This window comes from Brienomyrus brachyistius, chromosome 5, assembly GCF_023856365.1.
Source record: "Brienomyrus brachyistius isolate T26 chromosome 5, BBRACH_0.4, whole genome shotgun sequence".
In the NCBI taxonomy this organism is placed as follows: domain Eukaryota; kingdom Metazoa; phylum Chordata; class Actinopteri; order Osteoglossiformes; family Mormyridae; genus Brienomyrus; species Brienomyrus brachyistius.
In genome coordinates, this window is record NC_064537.1 from 31,352,503 (window position 1) to 31,375,861 (window position 23,359).

At 43.9% G+C, this 23,359-nt stretch overlaps 1 protein-coding gene across 3 annotated transcripts in view; it reads right to left on the bottom strand.

Moving 5' to 3' along the window:
* The window catches only part of myo1d (myosin 1D), an 84,759-nt gene that overhangs the window by 45,436 nt on the left and 15,964 nt on the right, over positions 1-23,359 (bottom strand). For all 3 annotated transcript variants that reach the window (XM_049015191.1, XM_049015190.1, XM_049015192.1), the window contains 10 exons: positions 18,821-19,029; positions 17,423-17,516; positions 16,364-16,529; positions 16,101-16,154; positions 13,194-13,289; positions 11,695-11,811; positions 10,301-10,504; positions 9,938-10,083; positions 9,294-9,408; positions 8,924-9,094 (listed from right to left, as the gene is read on the bottom strand). In XM_049015191.1, the coding sequence (XP_048871148.1) occupies positions 8,924-9,094; positions 9,294-9,408; positions 9,938-10,083; positions 10,301-10,504; positions 11,695-11,811; positions 13,194-13,289; positions 16,101-16,154; positions 16,364-16,529; positions 17,423-17,516; positions 18,821-19,029 (1,372 nt within the window). The remainder of the gene's footprint in view (positions 1-8,923; positions 9,095-9,293; positions 9,409-9,937; positions 10,084-10,300; positions 10,505-11,694; positions 11,812-13,193; positions 13,290-16,100; positions 16,155-16,363; positions 16,530-17,422; positions 17,517-18,820; positions 19,030-23,359) is intronic.

Here is a 23,359-nt window from a genome sequence, read left to right on the forward strand (position 1 = left end):
ATATACACACACATATATATATATACACACACATATATATATATACACACACATATATATATATACACACATATATATATATATATATACACACACACACACACACACACACACACACACACATATATACACGCATATACATACACACATATATACACACATATACACACATATATATACACATATATACACACATATATATAAACATTATTATGTGACTGCAATCAAAAATAAAAACGTCAATGGGTGTTCTCAACACCTATGTAATGAGGGAACAGAGAGCACTATTAATGTAAGGGAGAGTACAAGGTGTTCAGTAATAAGGCACTGAAGGGATATTACATACAACTGTAGTACTCAGTACTAAGACAGCGGGTTAGTACCTAGTGCTCAGTACTAATGTAGTAGCTTATTACATAGCACACAGTACTAATACAGGGGGTTAATACCTAGTGCTCAGGACTAATGGAGAGGGGTAGCACCTAGTGCTCAGTACTAATATAAGGGGTTAGTACCTAGTTCTCAGGACTAACGTAGTGGGGTAGCACATAGCACACAGTACTAATATAGGGGGTTAGTATCTAGTGCTCAGTACTAATGTAGTGGGGTAGCACATAGTGCTCAGGACTAATGTAGTGGGGTAGCACATAGTGCTCAGGACTAATGTAGTGGGGTAGCACATAGCACACAGTACTAATATAGGGGGTTAGTACCTAGTGCTCAGGACTAATGGAGTGGGGTAGCACCTAGTGCTCAGTACTAATGTAGTAACTTATTACATAGCACACAGTACTAATACAGGGGGTTAGTACCTAGTGCTCAGGACTAATGTGGGGTAGCACAAAGCACACAGTACTAATATAGGGGGTTAGTACCTAGTGCTCAGGACTAATGTAGTGGGGCAGCACCTAGCACACAGTACTAATATAGGGGGTTAGTATCTAGTGCTCAGGACTAATGTAGTGGGGTAGCACATAGCACACAGTACTAATATAGAGGGTTAGTACATAGTGCTCAGTACTAATGTACTGTAGTGGGTTACTATGTGATGCTCAGTATTAATGTAGTGGGACCACAATTTTAATTGTTATTTAATATTACTTTCTATTTATGTTTTAATAAGGCACATTGGCATAATATTTTGAAGCAGAGCTAACCCAGAAATTAACTGAAAAGGTCCATTAATCTTCGTACAATAGATTTAACTATATAACAAATGGTGTTGAGAAACTGTCTCTACTGCCAGAGAGATAAGGAACTTATGTTGCTATAGCGCATCACCACACCCACCACAAGACGAACCACCTCAGGGATGAAAACCCAAGTGAAAACCTCAGCACCACACTAGTTCGAGTGGAACGAAACAGTGTGAGTTTTTTTCTGCCACCAACTCAGATATTTTCCCTGTAAGTTGGAGGACCTCTTTATAGGGCTGGATGTAGATTAACATCATAACCTGCAATTTCTTCGTCCTGGGTAAGGGCTTTGCTCAAGGGCCCAACAGAGTAGAATCCTGGGTTCGGAGTAGAAGGGCCTGGGTTGGAGTTTGCATGCCCTGTGTTTGTGTGGGTTTTCGCTTGGGTCTCTGGTTTCCTCCCACAGTCCAAAACCGTGCAGGATAGGTGATTGTCGAGTCTAAATTGGCCCTGTGTGAGTGTGTGTGCCTTGCGGTGTGTTGCCGTCTGCCCACTGTTGGTTCCTGCCTGTACCCATTGTTCCAGGAAGAGACTCCGGGCCCCCCGCAACCCCAACTGGAATTAAGCGGTTTCAGAAAGAGGGTGGCTGGATGAACACCAACCTTCTGATTGCTAGCGCAAACCCCGAGCCTCAAAGCCACCACTCCGCCCAACAAGTACAAAGCTTAATAACAACTGAAGCTAAGGAGTCAAATCTGGGTAGAACAGCAGTATGATATAACCAAGAAAAAAAATATTTCAACGAGAACAACAACTGCTGCCACCACTAGGGGACATTTTATAGCAATTATTTTTCTAATTAAGTAGCACCTTATCACTGGGTATAAAACACTACAATTCCATGAGGATAATTAGGCCAGGATGGCAGGGTGCCTTGGGGAGCAGACTGCCGCCACCCCCCCGCTCCCCCCCCCCCCCACTCCTCCAGTGCTGAGGCTTTGACCCCCCACCTCCGTTTGGCATGCTGCAGTCTACATGTTCTTCCCGTGTTGAGCAAGCTTCCTCCAATTCCCTCCCACAGCCCAAACACACTAGAGCGGGCAAATGGCAGCATCTCTCAATTGCCCATGGAAGAGAGTCGCCCCCATGCTGAATTCCCGGGCTGGTTTGTGTCACATCAAAATTAACACAGACCGGTACTGCAGCTGTGGCGAAATGGCGGATCGATCTGAGATTTCATAAGTTCGGTCTTCTGCTTTTTTCAGACGCAAACAGAACATGTGAATATGACATATCTCACTTATTTTTTGGAAATTAACCGAACACTCCACAAAACCTGCAGTGTCCTGCAGCCTGGTGGAATCTCAGCTGTGGATGAGGGCTGGGAACCATTATCTTCAAGAACGTTAGAGGATGCCCCGTGGTAGACTGGAACCCTGTTGAGGTCGATCCATGCCCTGCGTTTCCTGGGATAATATCAAGGCTAACGCCCCGACCCTGTATGGGATATTTGGTCCAAAGATGGATGGGTAGTAATTAAACCTTGTTAACACAACAAACAAAAGGCAGAACAGAGAGGAATCCCACAGGAGCAGCCTGAGGACCTCAGCTCTGCGATAAAGACGACATTGACAGCGGCCCTTTCATCACCCACCAACGTCAGCAGGCTTTCAGTCGACATCAGGGCTCTCTGGGTGTCATCTGAGACTGATACCTTTCACGGCACCACACCAATATGTGCGTGTGTGTGTGTTTATGTGAGTCCCTGCCAGCTCATTTCTGTAATGCATTGGGTAAGCTTTGTTAGGGCTGTAGGGAAATTCATCTGCTGCTACTGTCAGGAACAACAAAAGCCCCCCCAGAGGGCTTCTAGGGAGTAAAGACAGTTCATACAGTCTCTGCTGTAGTTATATAACGCCTGCTGCCATTCATAAAATATTAGCTCTGACATCAAAGCGAGAGGCTTCTGCTCTCATTAAAACATAAGGCAACTGAGATTCCTCTGCAACCTGAGGAGTCAAATCCTCAGAAAGTCAAAATAACAAAGTTGGAGATAAGAAGCATCTGAGAAAGGCAAACGCGCAACCAGCAAACTCTATAAACCCGAGATTATGGAGAAATTAAAGCAGCTGTCACCATTATTTTTATTCCCGCACCTACAGGATTATCTAGATGAGATTTTCTCCTTGAACAAGTCTGCGTTTCCAAGAAATGGGTGCTGGTTGGCTCACGTGACCAAGCTGAAGAGTGAAACGCCATTCCTGAAGGACAGGGCACATTTATACCCTGAGGACAGAGTACCAGAGACCCATCTGGACACAGCTCAATAATAAGGGCAACTCTGAGAAATCAGACTTGCAGAAATCTGTGGCCTGACCAATTTCCAATAGCCAATAGCAATGGGAATGATATTTTCTTACTATATTTGCTGAACAACATGATGCCCAGACGAGGCTGGGCTATCTTCTGATCTGCAGGGTCCTTCAGCCTGGCCAGAGCCCATCTCAGGCTCCCCCTGGCAATGCCAACCCCAGGTCATCTGTCACATGACTCTGCCACTAGCCACAGCTCTAAAACCATCAATTCTGCTTTAGCTAGTGGCTGGCTGTGCTTACAGGTCCGCCCTGGTAGCTAAGGCTCTGTAGCCTTTGCGCCTCTGCATTTAATATCTTTAATACTCTGGTTGTATTGCATGGTGTTGGCAAAGCACTGCAATGGCAGAAAGGTTCCTATATACAAAAAATCTGCTACTGACGCTTGGTGCCACTTATTAAATTATACTAAAGTGACTTCACTGCAGATTTAATATTGTTATTGATACGGCTGAACATTTTTATTAAAGCACCTCAGGGCAACATCACCAAGCTGGTCAGTACTTCAGAAGATTAGCCAGAATACGGCCATTTTCTGCAGGTAGGGGATTGCAATATGTTAAAATTCTGTCTGCTCCCAAGAAGGTACTGCAGCCAATGTTTTGCTACACACTATATTGTGTTTTGAATTGTAAGTATGCTGAATGTTGCGTACTTCATCATGTGTGCAAAGTAATGAACTTAAAAGAATGTGCTACCTTCCAAGAGACAAAATCTCCAATATAATGTGTGTGTGTACACAAATGCACATATCTGGTAGGCAAGTATGCATATGTCATATTATATATATATATAATATATATATATATATATACACACACACACACACACATACATACATACATACATACATACATACATACATACATACATACATATATATATATATATATACATACACACACAATTACACAGCCATGACAAAGTTTTGAACTTCATACGGCTAATTCATTTTTTTACCACTTTGTGGTACGAAGGTTAATACAAATGACTTTTGGAGTGACCAGGAGGAATTGTATACTGAAGCATGAATGTAATGTACATTAGATATAACAGGGACATACAATGAACAATCATTTTGACAAATGTGCAGAGCCTTACCTAAACTAATATAAAAGACACAGTAGTTACAGATGATATACAGTACCAGTCAAAGTTTGGACGAGCCAGGCCACCTACAAAGGAGAGTGAGAGTGTGTCCTGACTTGGCCACCTGACCTAAACACAGTAAAAATCATTTGGGAGGACCAGAGAGTGAAGTAAACACACCCAATAAGTGTTTAGCATGTATGTAAGACCTCCTTCAGGACAGCTGGAAAAGCATCCCAGGAGGCCACCTCATGGAACTGGAGTAAGGGTGACAGTAGGGTCACCCAGGTCCTGGGGAAATTGGGGTTAAGGCTCTTGCTCAAGGGCCCAGCGGTGGGATCATTCTGTTGACCCAGGGATTTGAACCAGCAACCTTCTGAGTCCCAACCCACAGAGCTACATCACCCCTCAGCTGACAAATGATTATTTTTTGTTTAATATTTTTTTGGCTTATATTATTTTACAATTTTGATATCTTTAAAACTATTCTAAAATGCAGTGAAAAGTACAAATACGCCATTCTATGGGTAGGTGTGTCCAAACGTTTGATTGGCACTGTATGCATTAAAAGCCAAAAAGAGAAAAATCAATGCCCACAACACAGCTGTAGGGTTTCCATCACCAGTTACATTCTACGGCAGACGGCCTCAGCAAACACTGTGGATGAACCTGAGGAACACTTACTGTCTGCCATCTGAGGCTCGGAGTGGGCGAGATGATCAAAGTGATCCTGGTAGATGTTTTGATGCACTGTAATGCTCGCACCAAAGCAAGCTAAGCACTGCACTCTCTGAGCTTTGGTCAACTGCTGTTACACGTGGACTCTAGCTGAAATCAAACTATGATGTGACAGAACAACGGCACCACGAGGACTGAATGCAAAGCAGATCAATTACAGAATGAGTTGGCCCACAGCCTGTGTGCTCAAATCCCAGCTCAGAGTGGAAAGTCATCAACAAAGCTCACCAAGAATGTGTACTGCAGCCTTACACTCCAACTATCCCATAGGTCATGCTTAAGCCCAAACACATTGGGCCATGTGTCAGGCAGGACCTGTCCAGTCATCCCCACGTTCCCCACCAATGCATCAGCCACATCCTTCATGCTGCCATGGAAACGATTCAGTTGTGATTGTCCAGCTGCAGCCCAGCAAACCACCTGCTTCCCACTGCCCTACGCTCTCGCAGACTGGCACTTTTACCTCAGCCGGAGAGCAAGGCATGGGATGTACCTCAGCCAGACATTTCAAACGTCTCCCTTTTGTATTATGGAAATAAACAAAAATAAGAAAGAAGCTGCCACTTTTGTGCAGCAGCCAAAATGATTCTCATCATAATCGTAAGTCTTGGATGGATGTTTGGATGGATAGATAGATAGATGCATGGATGGATGACAGATGGATGACAGATGGATGGATAGATGGATGGATGGATAGATGGAGAAATAAAATGCACCAACAGAGACAGCTTTGTGGAAAAGTTCAAAACAAAACCACTGATTCTATAAAAAGTCACAGCTGTGTAGGTGCAGTTGATCAATCACTGGACACTTGTCTAACTGCGGCATCATGCTTAGCCCTCACAGAGACCTCCTGGCCTAGCTCCTCACACGGAGGACATTAGGAGACAGCTGCTGCGTCACCGTTTGCCGAGCATGAAAGCTTGATCATAAGAGTAAAACGCTGTCTGTTTTTAGCACATCGGGCGGAACAATACCCTCGTACTTGAGCAAATAAGGTCTGTTCATGGTTGCTGGCAAAAAAAGAAAAAACACTCCTAACCTAAATGTCAGTGTCAGCAAATAATTAGCAGGATGCGGCACAGAGCGGCAGGCGTGAGGATCAAAGGCACTTAGCGGAGCTCTCCGCGGTTCTCCTGAGGGAGCGGCTCACGCCTCTGCTGATGCAACAGTCTGTGATGGATGGCGTGCAGGGATCAGTTCAGGGACTCACAAACATGCTCTACAAACGTGTCCAACAGAAAACCACAGTGTCATTACTACTGTCAATCAGGTGACAGCATGCAGTGGGCAAAGTAAACAAGGCACACTTATGGTTTAACAGCACATCCTATGAGAGAAGTTTTAAAAAGTGCCGAGTTCAGTTGCTTCTGCAATTGCTTTTGCCCTTGGCTAAACAGGGAAACGGTCTCACAGCCTAAATATAACCACCCTAAGACAAGAGACTGTGAAATACCTGCACGCTCTTTGATGTTGAGCCAGCAGAACATGTCGGCTCCTACTGCAATCCACAAAAAAAAAATTGTCTGAAGCTTTTGCATTCTGACTGACAAAGAGAGCGCATAACTTTGGCCATGGGTTGTACTATGAACCAGATGAGACACTCTAGATGAGTCTGGATTGCAACAGCCTTCCTTGGTAGAGTTATCAAACTCAGCCACCCTAGGAGCAAGCAGCCAGAATAACCGCTGACAGGGCAAAGACACGTTCTGCAGAGCCTGCTAACCCTAACCTCCCCACTCCCTCGTTATCTCTATGCTTCCTTTCCACGCTTCACCTTTACACACTCACATTCTCTCGTTCCATTTTTAAAAGCAACCCGCCAGGTCTTACACCAAACAGGATGGACAGAAAAACCTTGGCTTTTAAAATAAATGGTCACAACAGAAAACCGCCTCTGGTCTGTGAGCCTGCAAAGTAGAAGGCTGCTGCTTTGATCCTGAGAAGGGTGTTGAAAAGGGGGGGAACGCATTGAAAATGAGCTGGGGCCCCGATACAGACACAGCATGAAGCAAATTCAGAAATATATCAGTCTACAGATTCACCAGCCAATACGCTTCCAGAAGTGCACTTAAAAATACTTAAAGTGAAAAGATGCACTGTCTTTAACAGCCTGTGCCCTCGTGTCTCTTGTAATTACTTAAAAACACGGACTTGGGGGAGCTGCATCGTGAGGGGCCGCATGCTGCCATTTTGAGACTGCTCTCGCAATCGCCTGCTTCGCAGACACCGCATACCTCTGCACACCGAAAGCTCACCATTCACACTTCCCACGGCTTCCGGTTCTTTCTCTCAAACATCGACATCATGTTCCCTCCTGTCCTCGGAGATTCTGCGTCCTGTCGCATAAGCGAGGCGGTGGGGAGAGGCTGTAATCAAGGCGGTGCACAGATCCGTCACAGATCCGCGCTCACTGTGACAGCCCTCACTGTGACAGCCCTCACTGTGACAGCCCTCACTGTGACAGCCCTCACTGACAGGCCACACTCATCCGTGACATGGCTCAGTTTGGCAACCCCACCCCGTCCTCAGCTCAGAATACAGGCCTTCGTGGCCTTACTCAAATTCTGAATGAGCTGTTTATTTGTGCAAACGGTCTGACAGAGAGCGGCTGAAGGCAGGCATCCTTGAGCTGGTCCAGAACCGTCAGAAAAGGCACAACAATCCAGGTCAGAAGCCTGATGCTCGGCTCAGTGCACAGTGTGGGGGAACCATGCCACCTAATGGAAAGAGAGAGGAGTCTGCACCGGGTCACACTCCGTACCCAATGGAATCACAGACAACCTCACTTGTAAATAGGAGGCAGAATAACAGAGCGGGGATGACTAAAAATATCCGGGGAGAGCAGGGTGGGAGGGGTGGAAAAAAACAGACAACTCATGCTGCTGACTGGATTCGTTGCCATGCCAGTCTGCTTCTTCCAGACATCCTACTGCATGGCAAGATACCGGGCTGACTTTCCCCGATTGGCTATCAGTGACATCACTGCTTAGACCACAACTGCGACGAGAGATGGAAGTTGCAGCACTGCCCCCTTGTGTTCATTGTGCGCTAGAGCCGCCTTTATGCGTGTGGGCTACGCATTCTCAATTAATATAGGCAAAATCTGAACATCAGAAAATATTTTCATTTCACAAATGCAATTACACTTTGATGTGCAAAAGACTTGCATATGTATGAACACGATAAACAGAGAAAGTGTTAGATTGCCAAGGTTGCTTTGAAATTTAAATAGAAATTCTCTGATCATTGTGCAAAAAAAGAACATTAGGAAGTGAATAAATAAAAGGTCTGAAAAGAAAAAGGAGACTTCCAGGACAGGCTGTGACCAGCAGGATAGGCCCCATGACCCTGAATAGGACAAGTGGCTGCAGAGGATGGATGGATGGATGGATGGATGGATGGATGGATGGGTGGGTGGGTGGGTGGGTGGATGGATGGGTGGGTGGATGGATGGATGGGTGGGTGGATGGAAAACAAAAAAGGTAGCTAAAAGTGCTGTTTTGCATTTTTAAGCTTCTTGACAGTCCAGAATAGTCAGAGAAATCAGACCCCTAGACTGGCAGCAGTTAGATGGCTCTTTGGTACCTTGCGGCTGGTGAAGTGGGGGTGCTTGGCCAGTTTGCTATTGAGGGCCTGCAGGAAGACCTCATCCGTCACCTTCCCCACGTTCATGCAGGCCTCGTCCAGCACGGCAAATATGCCTTTATGCTGCTGCTCCACCAGGTCCACGATGATCTGGTTGTTGAAGTAGTCGATCTGCACCAGGCACAGGAAGAGACCAGTCATTTAGGGAAGGTGCACGCAACGCTGGTCCTGGAGAGGCGGGCCGGAATTTCCACGCAGAACCAAGCTAAGCAGAGCTGTTATTAACTTATCTGGAGCATTAAAATCACGTCATGTTCCACTGCTAATGCAAAGGGAAACAGGATGGGTGGGGCAGGGGTGCGGTTCTCACATGCTTCCAGGGGATTCCCTCACGCTGGTACTCCTCCTGCTCCTGCTTCAGCACCAGCTGGATGAAGAGCTGCTGGAGCTTCTCATTGCAGTAATTTATGCAGAACTGCTCGAAGCTGAGAGGGTGACAGAAGCAGGTGGAGGAAGGAAGGAACCAGGAGATGGGAAAGAAGAAAGGTAGAGGAGGAGTCATAGCAAACTGTCAGTCAGAACCTTCTGTTCAAAACTTAAAAAGTTAAACCAGGGGGAGGGAACCTGATCTATGGAGAGCCGGTGTGTGTGCAGGTCAGTGGGTCCCCAGGACTGGATTTCAGAATCACTGCTGTAAAACCCCCTCACTCATACCAGCGCTCCATGGATCAGACTCCCCACTCCCAGGTTAAGCATCTGTGTTTAACTGAGAAGTTGCAAGTGCTTAAGTACAGAGTTTCTCAAACCAGATTCGCGGACCCCGCCCCCTAGACCATCCAGGTTTTTGCTCTCCCAATTCCCTGAGAGCTGGGAGGAAGCAAAAACATGGACTGTCTGGGGGTCCCTGAGGACTGGGCTGGGAAACACTGCTTTAGTAAATGACAGTTGTTATATTAGTTGTTCGAAAGATTATACTGCATAATTACGTGCAACCGCATTGATAACAACCTTTACCTGTTGTTCTGGAAAATCTCAAAGCCATAGATGTCCAGCACTCCGATAACCGTGTTCTTCCCGTGGACTTTGGCATCGTAGTTCTTAACCTCGATTATGTCATTGATCCGGCCCACGATCCAGCAGAAGAGGCGGTCATAAATGGCCTGTGGGAGAGCACTCTGAGTGTGAGTCTAGTACCAAGAAGTTTCAATATAAGGGATAGGATGTGTCTGCACAGAGTTCAGTTATAATTTCCAACCGCAAATTTAAATTTAAAAAAGGATTTCAGAAATGAGAAGGCTGTGGCACTGGGGGGTTCTGAAACCAGAGACTTAAAAAAGAACAGACCACGGAAGCGATGAGAGGGCATCGCCAACGTACCTTAGCCAGGGCGTCGCGGCCGTAGCTGGCTTCCTGCGGCGTGTGCTGCTTGTCGATGACATCACGGCCCGTGGCCACCGTGCGGTACAGCAGCGCTTTCTCCACGTTCTCCTGCTTGGTGGACAGCAGCTCGCCCAGCACAGACACCAGCTTCCCATTCTCGATCAGCGTCGTGTCCCCATCGCTGCCGAACTTCACGTTGCCCTTCGACAAGACATGTGGGGATCAGAAGGGGAGGGGGTGGGGAGGTCCATGCATGCTATTGATTGGCTGTACCAAAGGGTACCAGACCCTAACTCACTGGAAGATGAATAGCAGTAGCTATTTATTGCACATTCCTGCACATTCAATTCCACTGCTCATCTGCACAGCTGTTTCTTTTACCGCACCCACTACACAAGAAACCACCTCAGGGATGAGAACCTGAGCGCAGCTGTGCTGTAGGTGATACCTCAGCGACACACTAGTCCGAATGGACCCGTATGAGTATTTTTCCAGTGGCTTGAGTGCCGATCCTGCCACCAACCGCCAAATTTCGCTGTAAGATGAAGGACCTGGATGTAGATTAATATCATACCCAGAACAAAGCAATTGCACTTGAGAAGTGCCTTCTCAAGGACCCAATGGAGTAGGATCACTCCTGGCATTCACGGGATTCAAACCAGCGACCTTCCTACGGCTGGAAAAGATCCCTAACCTCAGAGCCACCACTCCACCCCTTAATATGTCCATGTCTTAATATATCATGATAGGAGGGACATCTACCCCAAATATTTAATATGGCATAATTCCCCCAACCAAAAAAAAAAAAAATACTTTTACAGTTAAATTACTAGAGTGTGCGCCCCTCTCCAAGATCAAACTCTCATACACCCATGCTTACATATTTATAATCAACTTTTGTTTTTGGACTATGACCAAGAAGAAGGATATTTCTCAGTGTATGACCTAGACACTGCAAGGCTGAACAGGATAATAAAGATGCTTTGGCTTCTGAGAGATGAGATTAGTTTGGCAGTGGGTTGATGTATTACATTTATAACCCTGGCATTAAAACACTGCAGAAAAATGGCAACACCGCGACAGAACAGGCACTGGAACGAAACTAGCACTCATGCAGGGACCAGCGCTTCTCATGTGCGGAGAATGGCAGCCACTCTCCATAGGGTATATATGGCCAACAGCCAGGACACCTGGCATGTGCGAGGGGCTACTCATTAGGACATTATTAGCAATTCTGAGCGGTCAGAGGAAAATTGAAAGGGAACACTGGCAGGGCAGGGAAGCAGACATACAGTGAAAGGAGGAGGAACAGCTTCGGGTTTAAGTGTTAGAACAGGCAAACCAACAACAGAAAGTCAGAGACAGACCACAAAGGTGCGGTCGCACAGTACCAGGTGCAGAATGGCGGCCTGGATCTTGTAGACCGTCTGGATCTCCTCAGCAGTAAAGCCGATCACCTTCATGGCGTCTGCCACAGCTTTGAAATCTGCGCTGTCATTTATGGATGACTAGAGACAAGAGATTGTGAGGAGTCAGGCTAAGGCAGTTGAAAGAAAAGAACTGCGATGTTACGTTGATGGACCCCACGGGTCAGCGTCTTCTAAAAATCTTAAATTCCCTATACAAGTTGGCTTCATAAATTAGTTTAAGGCTTCCACCGACCATTAATCATTTGGGGGGCCGTGTCAAATCCACAGGCACAGGTAGATCGTTACAGCTTTAGTACTCAGACTCATTTGATTGGCTTTGACTGGTCTAGCTCACGTTTAAATGGAAGCAAACGTTACGAAATACATTCTAGAATTACTCTATGCATGGAAGTAATTAAGAAACAGTTTAAATTGATTGCAAAAGAAAGGGGAGGTTAACGATAGGAATGCAACCCAGAGGTAATGTGATCCCTTTTTCTGCTTGTGTGTGGAGGGTTTTTCACACACTGGTGCCAATCGTGCTGCTTTACATCAACATATAGGAAAGGCAGTAACCCAGCCTACATCTCATAAAGGTAATTTGCACAACCCAACACATCTATAATCACAGTATATGTGTGTACTTGCATGTGTATAAGTATCACCATCAATAAAGTTCCTTGTACATTCTTGTGAATGTTGTTGGTGAACTAAATACATTATTCTGCTCCTAAGTGATACAGAACAGAAACTGCAGGGTTAGCGTGGGATGAAGGTTACATCCCATAAAACGTTGGCACGATCCTGGTATCTGCTTCGGTATCGGCAGTTGCGTATCGGAATCAGATTGGAACTGAAAAAAAAATGTGGATCGGCCCCATCCCTAGTTAAAGCTGTCACAACCCTCTGCAAGGCCACGGAGATTTAATCAAGAAAGTGTTCCTGTAAATGAGTCAGCACAGTTCAAAATGTACAGACTCCTCCAGCTATTTGTGTGGAAATCTACTCCATGATGTCACCTTGTTTATGTTGTTCATTTCCCCCGCGCCCCCCTCCACCCCCCTTCATTAAAAAGATCAGTATTGAGATGTCTGCATTAGCGTGTGCCAAGCCAGAGCTGCTGAGGGCAAAGCCAGGCAGCAGTTTTGCGAAAAACACAGAACCGGAACCACACAAGACCTGACCTGCACATCAGGCACATTCCTGTGTTCTTACATCATTAACCCTTTCTGACCTTTATAGCCCTAATTAGCAGAATGGACTTAAATAAACATAGAAAGTAGCTATTAGTACAACAGTCAAGACAATACAAGTGAACACCAACAGCACTCAGACACAAACTACATGCACATGGTTAGTTGCCATTAAACAATCAATATTTCAAACCACCTAACAGCCCTTTTCCATTTTCCAAGTGCAAGGCCAAACCACCTATGATAAATACTAAATTTCTGGCTATACTGGCAAATAAGCCGCCACACCTTGACTTGTCCTCCCACTTTGATGTAGCTGTAGACAGTGGGGTCCTTCTGGATGTGCAGGGAGTGCAGGAGAGACTCTGGCCCCCCCTTCACAAGCTGAAAGAGCCGAACAGGACAGGGAGGTCAGGACACAGCAATAACGCAACCTCATAAGCAAATATTTACATCAGGCCGTGTGTAGCTCAGCGAGTTGAGGATCTGTTCTTGTGTCAATAAGGTCATGGTTTCACATCCTGTAGCTAGCAGCATAATAATATCACCGTTGGGCCCTTGAGTAAGGCCCTGAAATACAACACTGTCTCCACCTTTGTAATGTAATAGTGATTTCGCATATCATAAAGAAAAAAAAAAAAAAAAAAAAATTCTGCAATACTCAATGGAGTTCTCAGAGATAGTATTCATAGCTTGGGTCCTTATTGAGCTAGCATCGGAAATTCATTGCAGAGTCTCAAAGCACTTATGTAAGTCGCTCTGGCTAAGGGCGTCTGCCAAATCCTGTAAATGTAAATGTAAAGACCCCAAAAAACTGTATGCTCTGCAGACAACAAATATGTATCCAATTACAGAAAAAAATTGGGAGAGACAGAAAAAAAGATCAAACAAAGGTCAAAAGGTGACATGATAAAATAGAGATGTTTGTTAGATGTTTGTCACGAATGTGTTTCCCAACAAGCATTGGCAGGTTTCCCCCTACATTTGTTGTCTAGGTTATCATGAGTAGGGTTCCCATATGTCCAGGTTTCCCCCTACATTTGTTGTCTAGGTTATCATGAGTAGGGTTCCCATATGTCCAGGTTTCCCCCTACATTTGTTGTCTAGGTTATCATGAGTAGGGTTCCCATATGTCCAGGTTTCCCCCTACATTTGGTGTCTAGGTTATCATGAGTAGGGTTCCCATATGTCCAGGTTTCCCCCTACATTTGGTGTCTAGGTTATCATGAGTAAGGTTCCCATATGTCCAGGTTTCCCCCTACATTTGGTGTCTAGGTTATCATGAGTAGGGTTCCCATATGTCCAGGTTTCCCCCTACATTTGGTGTCTAGGTTATCATGAGTAGGGTTCCCATATGTCCAGGTTTCCCCCTACATTTGGTGTCTAGGTTATCATGAGTAGGGTTCCCATATGTCCAGGTTTCCCCCTACATTTGGTGTCTAGGTTATCATGAGTAGGGTTCCCATATGTCCAGGTTTCCCCGGATATGTCCTCTTTTTGGGCCCCTGTCCAACGGTCCAGGTGCTTTTTCCAAAGTTGTCGGTTTGTCTGGGTTAGGCACTGCAACCCGTTTGACCCAGTGTTGCAAGTTACAGTGGAGTACCAGTGTAAAGATTAGGTATGTTTCAATATACAACAGCCACGCACTATCAGAACACAGCGTTTGCAAGGCTCATGCATACGTTTACTTTAAAAATGAAAGGAACTGTTTTTAAGAGCTAAAAATAAAATTAAGCAAAATATTCACATGAATAAAATATATTTAAAAGAAAATCAGCAGGTAAAAATGTCTCTGGGTGAAGTGCATTTTTAATTCAGTTCAAATTTGTTATTAATAGTGTCTGTTGTGTGTGAGAGAGGGTGCCAGAGCATTCAGTAAGAGCATTTATAACAGAGGATGCACAGCTAAGGAACCGCAGACGTGCTCTTCACTAGAAGCAGCTCGAATTCGCGTGGTGTGCGTGTGACCATGAAGCACTGTGAGGGAGGGCGCGCAGGCTGCGTGTCAAATCGGTAAGACAAAACCAGAATCGTTATCTGGAAAAAAAGTTCCAAAATAATGACCTGCTATAGCGTCTGGAGTAAAGATAATTATTTGAAAGATATACAAACATACAAGCAAAGGCTAGGCGCTACTATGGCCCTGTTAAATATTGGGTTTCTTTCATATTACGCTAAATGGGTTAGCTTAGGCTAACATTTCACATAATGTCATTCACATAAAATAATAATAAACAACTTGTGAAGGGTTCAGTATCAGTAATAGGGTCCATAGAAATATCTCAAAGTCAAATTAGGATATCACAAGTGTACTTGTTAGATTGTAATGGTGTGTTAATATCATTTTTATGTTTATATAAGGTTACAAATAACATTAAATTACATGCTTCATACCCATAATATTACTGCTCTATAATGTTCTTATGACACAGATCTAAATTCATTCAGTAATGTACATTCATACAAGTTCCACATAGCTGGCTGTAACATATCAATTCATCGATATGAACTCAATTTAACACTGCATATGCCCCAGAAAACAAGCTGTACAGAGCAGGGCAGACATGTCAAAGCAATTAAAACAAAGCACATTACATACTTTTCTTACAAAGAAGCCAAATTTATATCAGAATTAGTGTTTTTCCAACACTAAAAATGTTTCGTGGAAATAGAAACAGGTCTCCTGTACCTTTATGTAACGTGATGAGACTCACTCCCGGGTCATGGGTCTTACCTTCTTTCAAACCCAGAGCTGCCAATTCACACATCACACACTCAATTTTTGCGGCAAATCTGTATTATTCGATCATAAACCTAAAATCAGCTACATCAAAAGTTTTGGGGCATGTTTCCAAACCCAACAGACTATTTACAAGGTAATAAAACTCTTACATACATGTAAATGTGTGTATGTGTGTGTACAGAAATTGAAAATCTCACTAAAGCCAGCTGACCCAAGTTGAGAACCCTGCAGAACCTGGCCACGGCCCTGGTCGTTTGCTTGAAGTTTAACAAAGTTTAGCTTAGCGTCCTGTAACTGGTTAGAGATAATACATTAATATTTATAAGAGGAGTGCTACCTGATAGGTCGGTGAACGTAGAGACTCATTAATATTCTGATCCCTGGACACGTCCTCTTTTTGTCTCACCAAATACGGTAACCCTAATCATGAGGACCCATCAGCAGATACTCACTTGGTAGAACGAGTGGAAGCTTCTCTCTCCTTCCTGTTGGACGATGACTCGGGACTAGGACAAAAACAAGTGTTTGAGGGCCCATGCAAATGAACACATGCCGGTAGCTCAAGAAGTCCTTGGCAAGCAGAGAGAAAATTCTGCCATAAAACATGAACAAAACAATTCTGTGACTCCTTACCATAGCTATATGTCAAATGCCACAGAAAGACCATCTGCTGTCAAGCGTCGCTTTGAGCAACAGGTTCAGGAAGCCTCCCTACCTTCTCCAGAAGATAGTTGTTTATGTGACCGCCGATGGGATCTCCTTTGAAGTCAAAGTTGATGTCCATGTACTTGCCAAAGCGGCTGGAGTTGTCGTTGCGATTGGTCTTGGCATTCCCAAAGGCCTCCAGGACACAGTTAGATTTCAGCAGCATGTTCTTCACCCTGAAAAAAAACAAACACTCTCAATGCTAAACAAATAATAAACGCATCATGTACACAAAAGCTGACGCTGGTGATTTACAGCTAGTTCTAGCTGCTTTCTGACAAGTGACAAAGCTTATACACAGATCGCTGCGGAAAACGATAAAAAGCCTAATTATCTGCAGAAAGTATGCAAAGAATGATTTTACTGTATTCCATACACAATAATAAAAAATTGCCTTGAAACAATGAAACCTTGAAGCAAAAGCAGCTATTTGAAAACATTGATAATTATATCAGCTTTTGACTTGTCAACAGCAACCATGTCGTTATATTTTGGCCTTCATCAATCCGACATGGGATACGCCAGTCATGTAGCATAAGCACACCACAGGATCTTCTGTTTGCACTCTAGTGCACACCCGGCACACGTCACCAAAAGTAGTGTGTGCTCCGTTGTGTTTTCCTGTTCCTGCTTTGCTCCACGGCTCCCCCTCTCTGCTGTGAGCAAGATTAATACATCTGTGCTCCTGAATGAAGCCAGACGAGAAAAAGCCGCAAGGGAAGGATTTCGGCCTGAATCTCGATATGTGTACTTGACCGCGCTTGTGTTCTCATGTACCCGTTTTACGTCATCTTCCATGGCCGAAGACCAGTTCCAAAACAAATAACACAAGTGCAGAGGACAGTAAAAATCCCCAAATAGTCTTGTTCTGCCCCAAATATCAAGGATGCATTAGTTGCATCCACACTGAAAGAAACCAATCCCACGATTCTCTGCACCCCAAGTACGTCCTTGGAAGGCAAGTTAGCAAGACCGGTCTTAGCAGGAACACAAGCACGACCTTTGCATTTGTGGTATTGTGATTCACCCTCTGTTTAAGGTGAGGGAAGGGATTTGCACGTCCGTTTACCTCTCCACCTCCGCTCGCTGGCTGGGGTTGGTAATGGCGGCGATGTACTGCATTATGTATTTACTGGCTTCTGTTTTTCCGGCTCCACTCTCACCTGTGACAGAAGCACAGCTGCTTGTCAGTTTCCCCTAAACAGGCACCGTAATGCACCTCGGCGACACAATGACCAATCAAAAGAGGAGTGAAAATTCAACAAAACTCCGGAGAAAAGAACAACTGCAATATCACACGGAAATGTTTAATTTTGCCAAAATATTCAGAAGTTGTTTCTTATGGATCCAATATGCAATTAGTTATGGAACAAATTTCCTTTAACACCACAGTGGTTTACATTTGCATTTAGTTTTTGTTTAGTTTGAATCCAAAGGATCAAAAGTCAGCACAAGCAATAAAAAGTACAATGAACAGCAAGGAGTTTGGACACAGGCTCATATTCAGTACAAGCAATAAGGACAGGAGTTAATTATTGGTGGAAAAAGTGGAAAAAATGCAACATTTTTTTAATATTAAAAGCAGCATGCCGATTGCAGGTCTACATGCTATTATATATAACTGCTTAATAAAAAAGGTGCATAGAAATATTAGTTTGAGACCAAATAAAGGAGACGACTGGCCTATTTTAGGTATGTTGTTTTAACAGTAATCGTTATACAGCTGAAATTATTAGAGCCTGAATGTAAAAGATTATTCACAAGCTCAAAAAATATTAAAATAAACTGGAAAAACAAATGCTATTTAAATACTATTTTTAACTTGGCACAATTAAGCATTTGTTTTGTTATTTGTAAGATCCACTCCCTACCACCAGTGGGAGCTTTAAGTAAGCCTCTGTGAAAATATGAAAATATGCACCATTCTCTCCACACTGGGTCATTTCTGCTCTGGTTCTGTGGCTTGGAACTCCAACTCCCACCACCCACAAATATCTGTTTGGAAAGTTAAGACTGCTCAAGTGCGCACGCATGCGCATACACGCATGCGCATACACGCATGCGCAATGGGGGCAATTTAATTGGGGACCCCAATTTACATATTCAGTGATTATATTTTTGAAATCGAACACAGAATTCCCATCAGTCTCACACATTAAAATACATTGTGACTGACAGGATTTGTTGCCATGCATGTAAACACTTCCTTACTAATATGAAACCCAGGATACATAATGACAGTGAAACTGTCTCAGGATCACATAGGGCAGCACCCACACCTGCAGCACACAGAGAGGTGTGTCTGTCACTGCCTCTTCTGTCCAAAGTGTGACAGCAAAAGTATTCTCATAGCAGAAGGGGAACATAAAACCTACTTCAAGCTACCAGATAAGGATTTCTGAAACTCCGACCCGCTATTAAGATTGTGTGGCCGTCGCCCTGGAGACGCACAATCCCATCCACATACCTGAGATGACAATGCACGTGTCTTTGTTCCTCCTCTTCATCGCCTTGTAGGCGGCGTCGGCGATGGCAAAGAGGTGGGGCGGGCGCTCGTATAGCTCACGGCCCTTGTACTGCTCGATGGTGTCACGCCCGTAGATGTTCATGGCACGGTACGGGTTCACGGACACCACCACCTCTCCGATGTAGGTGTAGATCCGGCCTTTCTCAAACCTGCGGCCCAAAAAAAAGAGGGGTAGGATTTCAGAGCACATCCTGCTCTGGGCCTCGACCTCTGCAGAGTTTGCATCTTCATTTAGTCAACTGGAAGATGACCAAACTGCATTAAATGGCAAAGCAAATGAACATATTCATTCCATAAATATATATGAGAGGTATTTTGCTGCACATTCCTGGTAACCAGTCTAATTAACATATTAAGAACGGTACACGTTAAAGAAGACAACAGCTCATCATTGACTTACGAGCGCGATCGGTTCGTAAATCGATTAGGTCGTAAGTCGGCCCTTTATTTTATATGCAAAAGCGATTATATGTATAGTATGCTGCGTACGTACAGTATACGGCATAATAAAATTATATCATCTTTAAGTCATATTGTTTGGTGTGTTTTAACCTTTTTAATCACCATTTCCTTAGTTCATTGCTCATATGCCAGATGCAACGGAGTCGTGGCCATATATCTGTGGTCTGGGAGCGGCCGTAAATTCGATCATTCATAAGTCGCATGGTTCATAAGTCGTAAGACCTGTATTAAAATGGACAGCAGAACCTCTTATTGTCCAATCCTTTGAGGGTTCCAGGTGTGCATCTACTACCCATATATCACAATTAATCTTATATATATTTATATATTTATAAGCCTACTATCTTATCTATATTAGGCCTACATACCAGGCACACAGAGTCTCATGTATAAATGTAAGTACCTCTGAGAGCTGTTAGCAAACGTAAGCAGGCTGCCACACTGTGGTTTTGTAGTTCTCATCAATCAGCCCTTGCACACCATGTGCCAAAATGCTGTGATTGACAGATATGAGGGACATGACATCTTCTAATAGACAAAATCAGGGGATTTGAAAAAAATAAATGCAACATGCCAAACCTGGAGGAAAGTTTATTGTGAAAGCTTCTACAATGAAATCGTAGGTTTCTGAATAAATTACAAATTGCAAGCACTAACAGAGTGACTTTAAATTGCAGCAGCACAATTAAATTAACATTTTAGAGTCACTGCTAGTTACCTTAGCCCAAGTACCTTGGGGTTTCGCGTCTTCCATGTAGGACACTAGATTCCCAATTTAACCAATAGGGTCTTCTGGCATTGAAATAAAAATTCACACTTGACAGCCATGCAGGTGGGTGCTAATTCCAGGAAAGCACTGTGCCGCATGTGCTCTGCAAGTTGCTAGACGGAGACCCCCCACAGAAGTGCTGGGTGACTCCAGACAGTAGGGGGTGCTCTAAGGGGCCCCAGGTGAAATACAGCAAAGTACATTGTGAACTTGGCTCTCAACACCTCCATGGAAAACAAATGGTCATATCAAATGGCATTTGCTAGATCAACAAAAATAAGAAAAAGAAATCCATGTATTCATGCCCCAACACATGACCAATCATCTGGTATGTTCAGATCCTATCAGCGCTGCAATTGGCCCACAGCATGTAACCCGCAAAGCTGTCTGCTCACACTAACCTCTGAAATTGCATAAACAAAACGGCAAGGTGTCTGCAGTGGCGTGACTGAAACCTACACACCTCCCACTCTTAGTCACCGAGACGTTCAAGGTCATGGACACATAGATTAATATAATAATACAACCCCCACATATTTTACAGTTCACATATGCACAAAAGGAGGTTATCTAAGCTGCACTTGGGATGCGCTTGTTGGGGGATGGGGGTGAGCTTCAAAAGCCTGGAAATGCATACTGACGTCTCTTCTCTCGCTCGCCGCTCGCCGCTCCCCCCCCGCTGCCCAGTGTAAACAGCGCTGACCCCATGAACAGAACCTCAGCAGAGTGCCGTCGTGTTTCCTTCCTGCCCAGGATAAAGCGCCTATTCTCCTCCAGCCTCACCTCGTCCTCTCGTGCTCCCGGGAGACACAGGACGCCCCCCCATCACCGCGGGGACTCGGCCCTGACCGGTTCTGGCCTCTCTGAGGACAGGCAGGCTGTGACCACACAAGCGAGAGCCCAAGGTGGGGCGACGTACCCATATCGCTAGGTATTACCTCAACAGCGTGTAACACTCAGTGTTCTGGGGGCAAATTATGATGTTAAATGCTGACTTAACTGTTGTTTAAAATGAATTAATGAAGCTTTACTTTCCATTTGAATATGTATGTGTACATTAGAATTCTTTAGTTTGCACATATGCCATATTCCATCTCGCTATCTTTTGAGACACAGATGCACCGATTGTAATTTTCCTGGCTAATTCCGATTGTTTTTTAGCAAACGTGACCTGCCGATACCGATTTTTTCTGGTTCCGATTTTCTCAGCTTTTCTTCAATACAATGTTATTTCCATAATAAAAGAAATTGATATACTACAATTTTCCCCAAACTGCACTAAATTACAAGATACACACACACACACACAAATACAGACACACACACACACACACACACACACACACACACACACAAACACACACACACACACACACACACACACATACATAATGCTGGGCAGTATGACAAAAAATTTGTATCGTGATATTGAAGATTCTGCCGGTTTCCACAAAATATCACTGTATTTTTTTCTTTTTCAAGTTAACCCTTAGTGATCACATCAATAACATACATTTACAAACGTTTTTATTAATTAGGCTACCTGAAAAATCGTTCACATTTAGCTTGATAACAGCCTTGTTTTATTAGAAAGATGTATATTCAGCACGATAACAACGTTTTTTTGATTATAACCTTGTACTTGGCTTGATAAGAATTGATTTTTCACTCACATACAGTATTTTATTAATGTATATTTAGTTATAATTAATAAAACATTTCTTTCTAACCATATATTTAGATCGGTGGAGACATGTTTTATTGATTATTATCGTATATTTAGCTTGATAACAGCATGTTTGCTTAACTGGCATGATTTTAATCATTATTACCGTGATAAAATTTCACTTCACCAATATGCATAACTGTAGACCTAATTATCTTACACGTAATCCAAATTATCAGGCACAGACTGAAGTAGTAGATATGAATCCTATAATGTTGAGCAATTATATATGGAGAATTGCTGTGTTATATAGAGTTAGTTATTTTAGCAGTTAGTAAGAAAAGCAGGCACAGTGAACCGGGGTCTCCTCTCAATACACCCTGCACAGCGATCTATGTGCTGTCTATCGAAGTGTTACAGCTGGTGTATCAGCCATCCCGCGGTTTGCCAATTTATGAAAAATTCATACCGTAGGGAAATTAAAACCGGTATACTGGATGAACCGGTATATCGCGCAGCACTAACATATACAGGAAAGGGCCACGCTCAAGGACCCAGAGATGTGGCTATTCTGCTGACACCAAGGGGCTTGAACCAGTGACCTTCTGACCACAAGTACAGAGGCCAACCCTGCTGAACTGCAAACCACCCCCATTGCCGGGATATTGTCATTCTCGTGTTGCTAAAGGGCGTGGTGAAACCCAAGAATGAGATCGCAAATGTCACCTCAAGCACTGAGTGCTTCCCTGCTAATCAGCCATCAGCTCACAACTGAAGCCCCAAGAAGGGTGACCAGATGTTCCTGTTTGACCAGGACAGACCCTGGTCCAAGCAGACTCACTGCCTACAGTATGTGTCCATTTTACTAGACACTTGTAAAAAACGCTAAATACAAAAAAAAAAGACTCATACACCCCCTGATCGTCTTCCTTTCGAACTTCAAGCCAGAGTGGCACAATCCTGGCTGCTTTAAGGTACAAGCTAACAATTTTAGCTTACCTTCTAATTAGGTTCTATTGAGTTGCTACTAAAATGTCTCTCTCAGTTTAACTCAGCAAATCATTGTCTTTTTATTGCAAATTTGTGTCTGGAAAATGGATGGTGAGACAACTGCCGAGTGCAAAATCATTTAAAGTCATTTTTCAGCCTTTAAATAAATTTCGATTCATCATGATTTTTGTAACCTCATTTAGATAAATTACAAACCAGGACATGATAAACTGAGACAATGGATATTTTAAGGAGCAAACTTATTTCTTAGCTCTCAGAAATCTCTCATCTCTGCATTGCTTTAAGCTTTATGTGATTTGAAGTTATTGGCTCATTAAATGAATGGCCCGATTTCACCAAGCTGGAACAAAGGTCACCATACAGATTTTGCCACGGACACCGGGGAAAGCAGCTCAACTACGTCCTTAAGGGAACTCTTAAAGCAGCACTAGCTAAAACGAGACGTGACTCCATATTACATACACTAACATCCTAGAGGAATTAGGCTGAATCAACCTCCAAATTAAACAACAGAACAAACACTGATACAGGCTTGGGCAGTGTATAGCTTTTCATACCGTCCAGACATAAT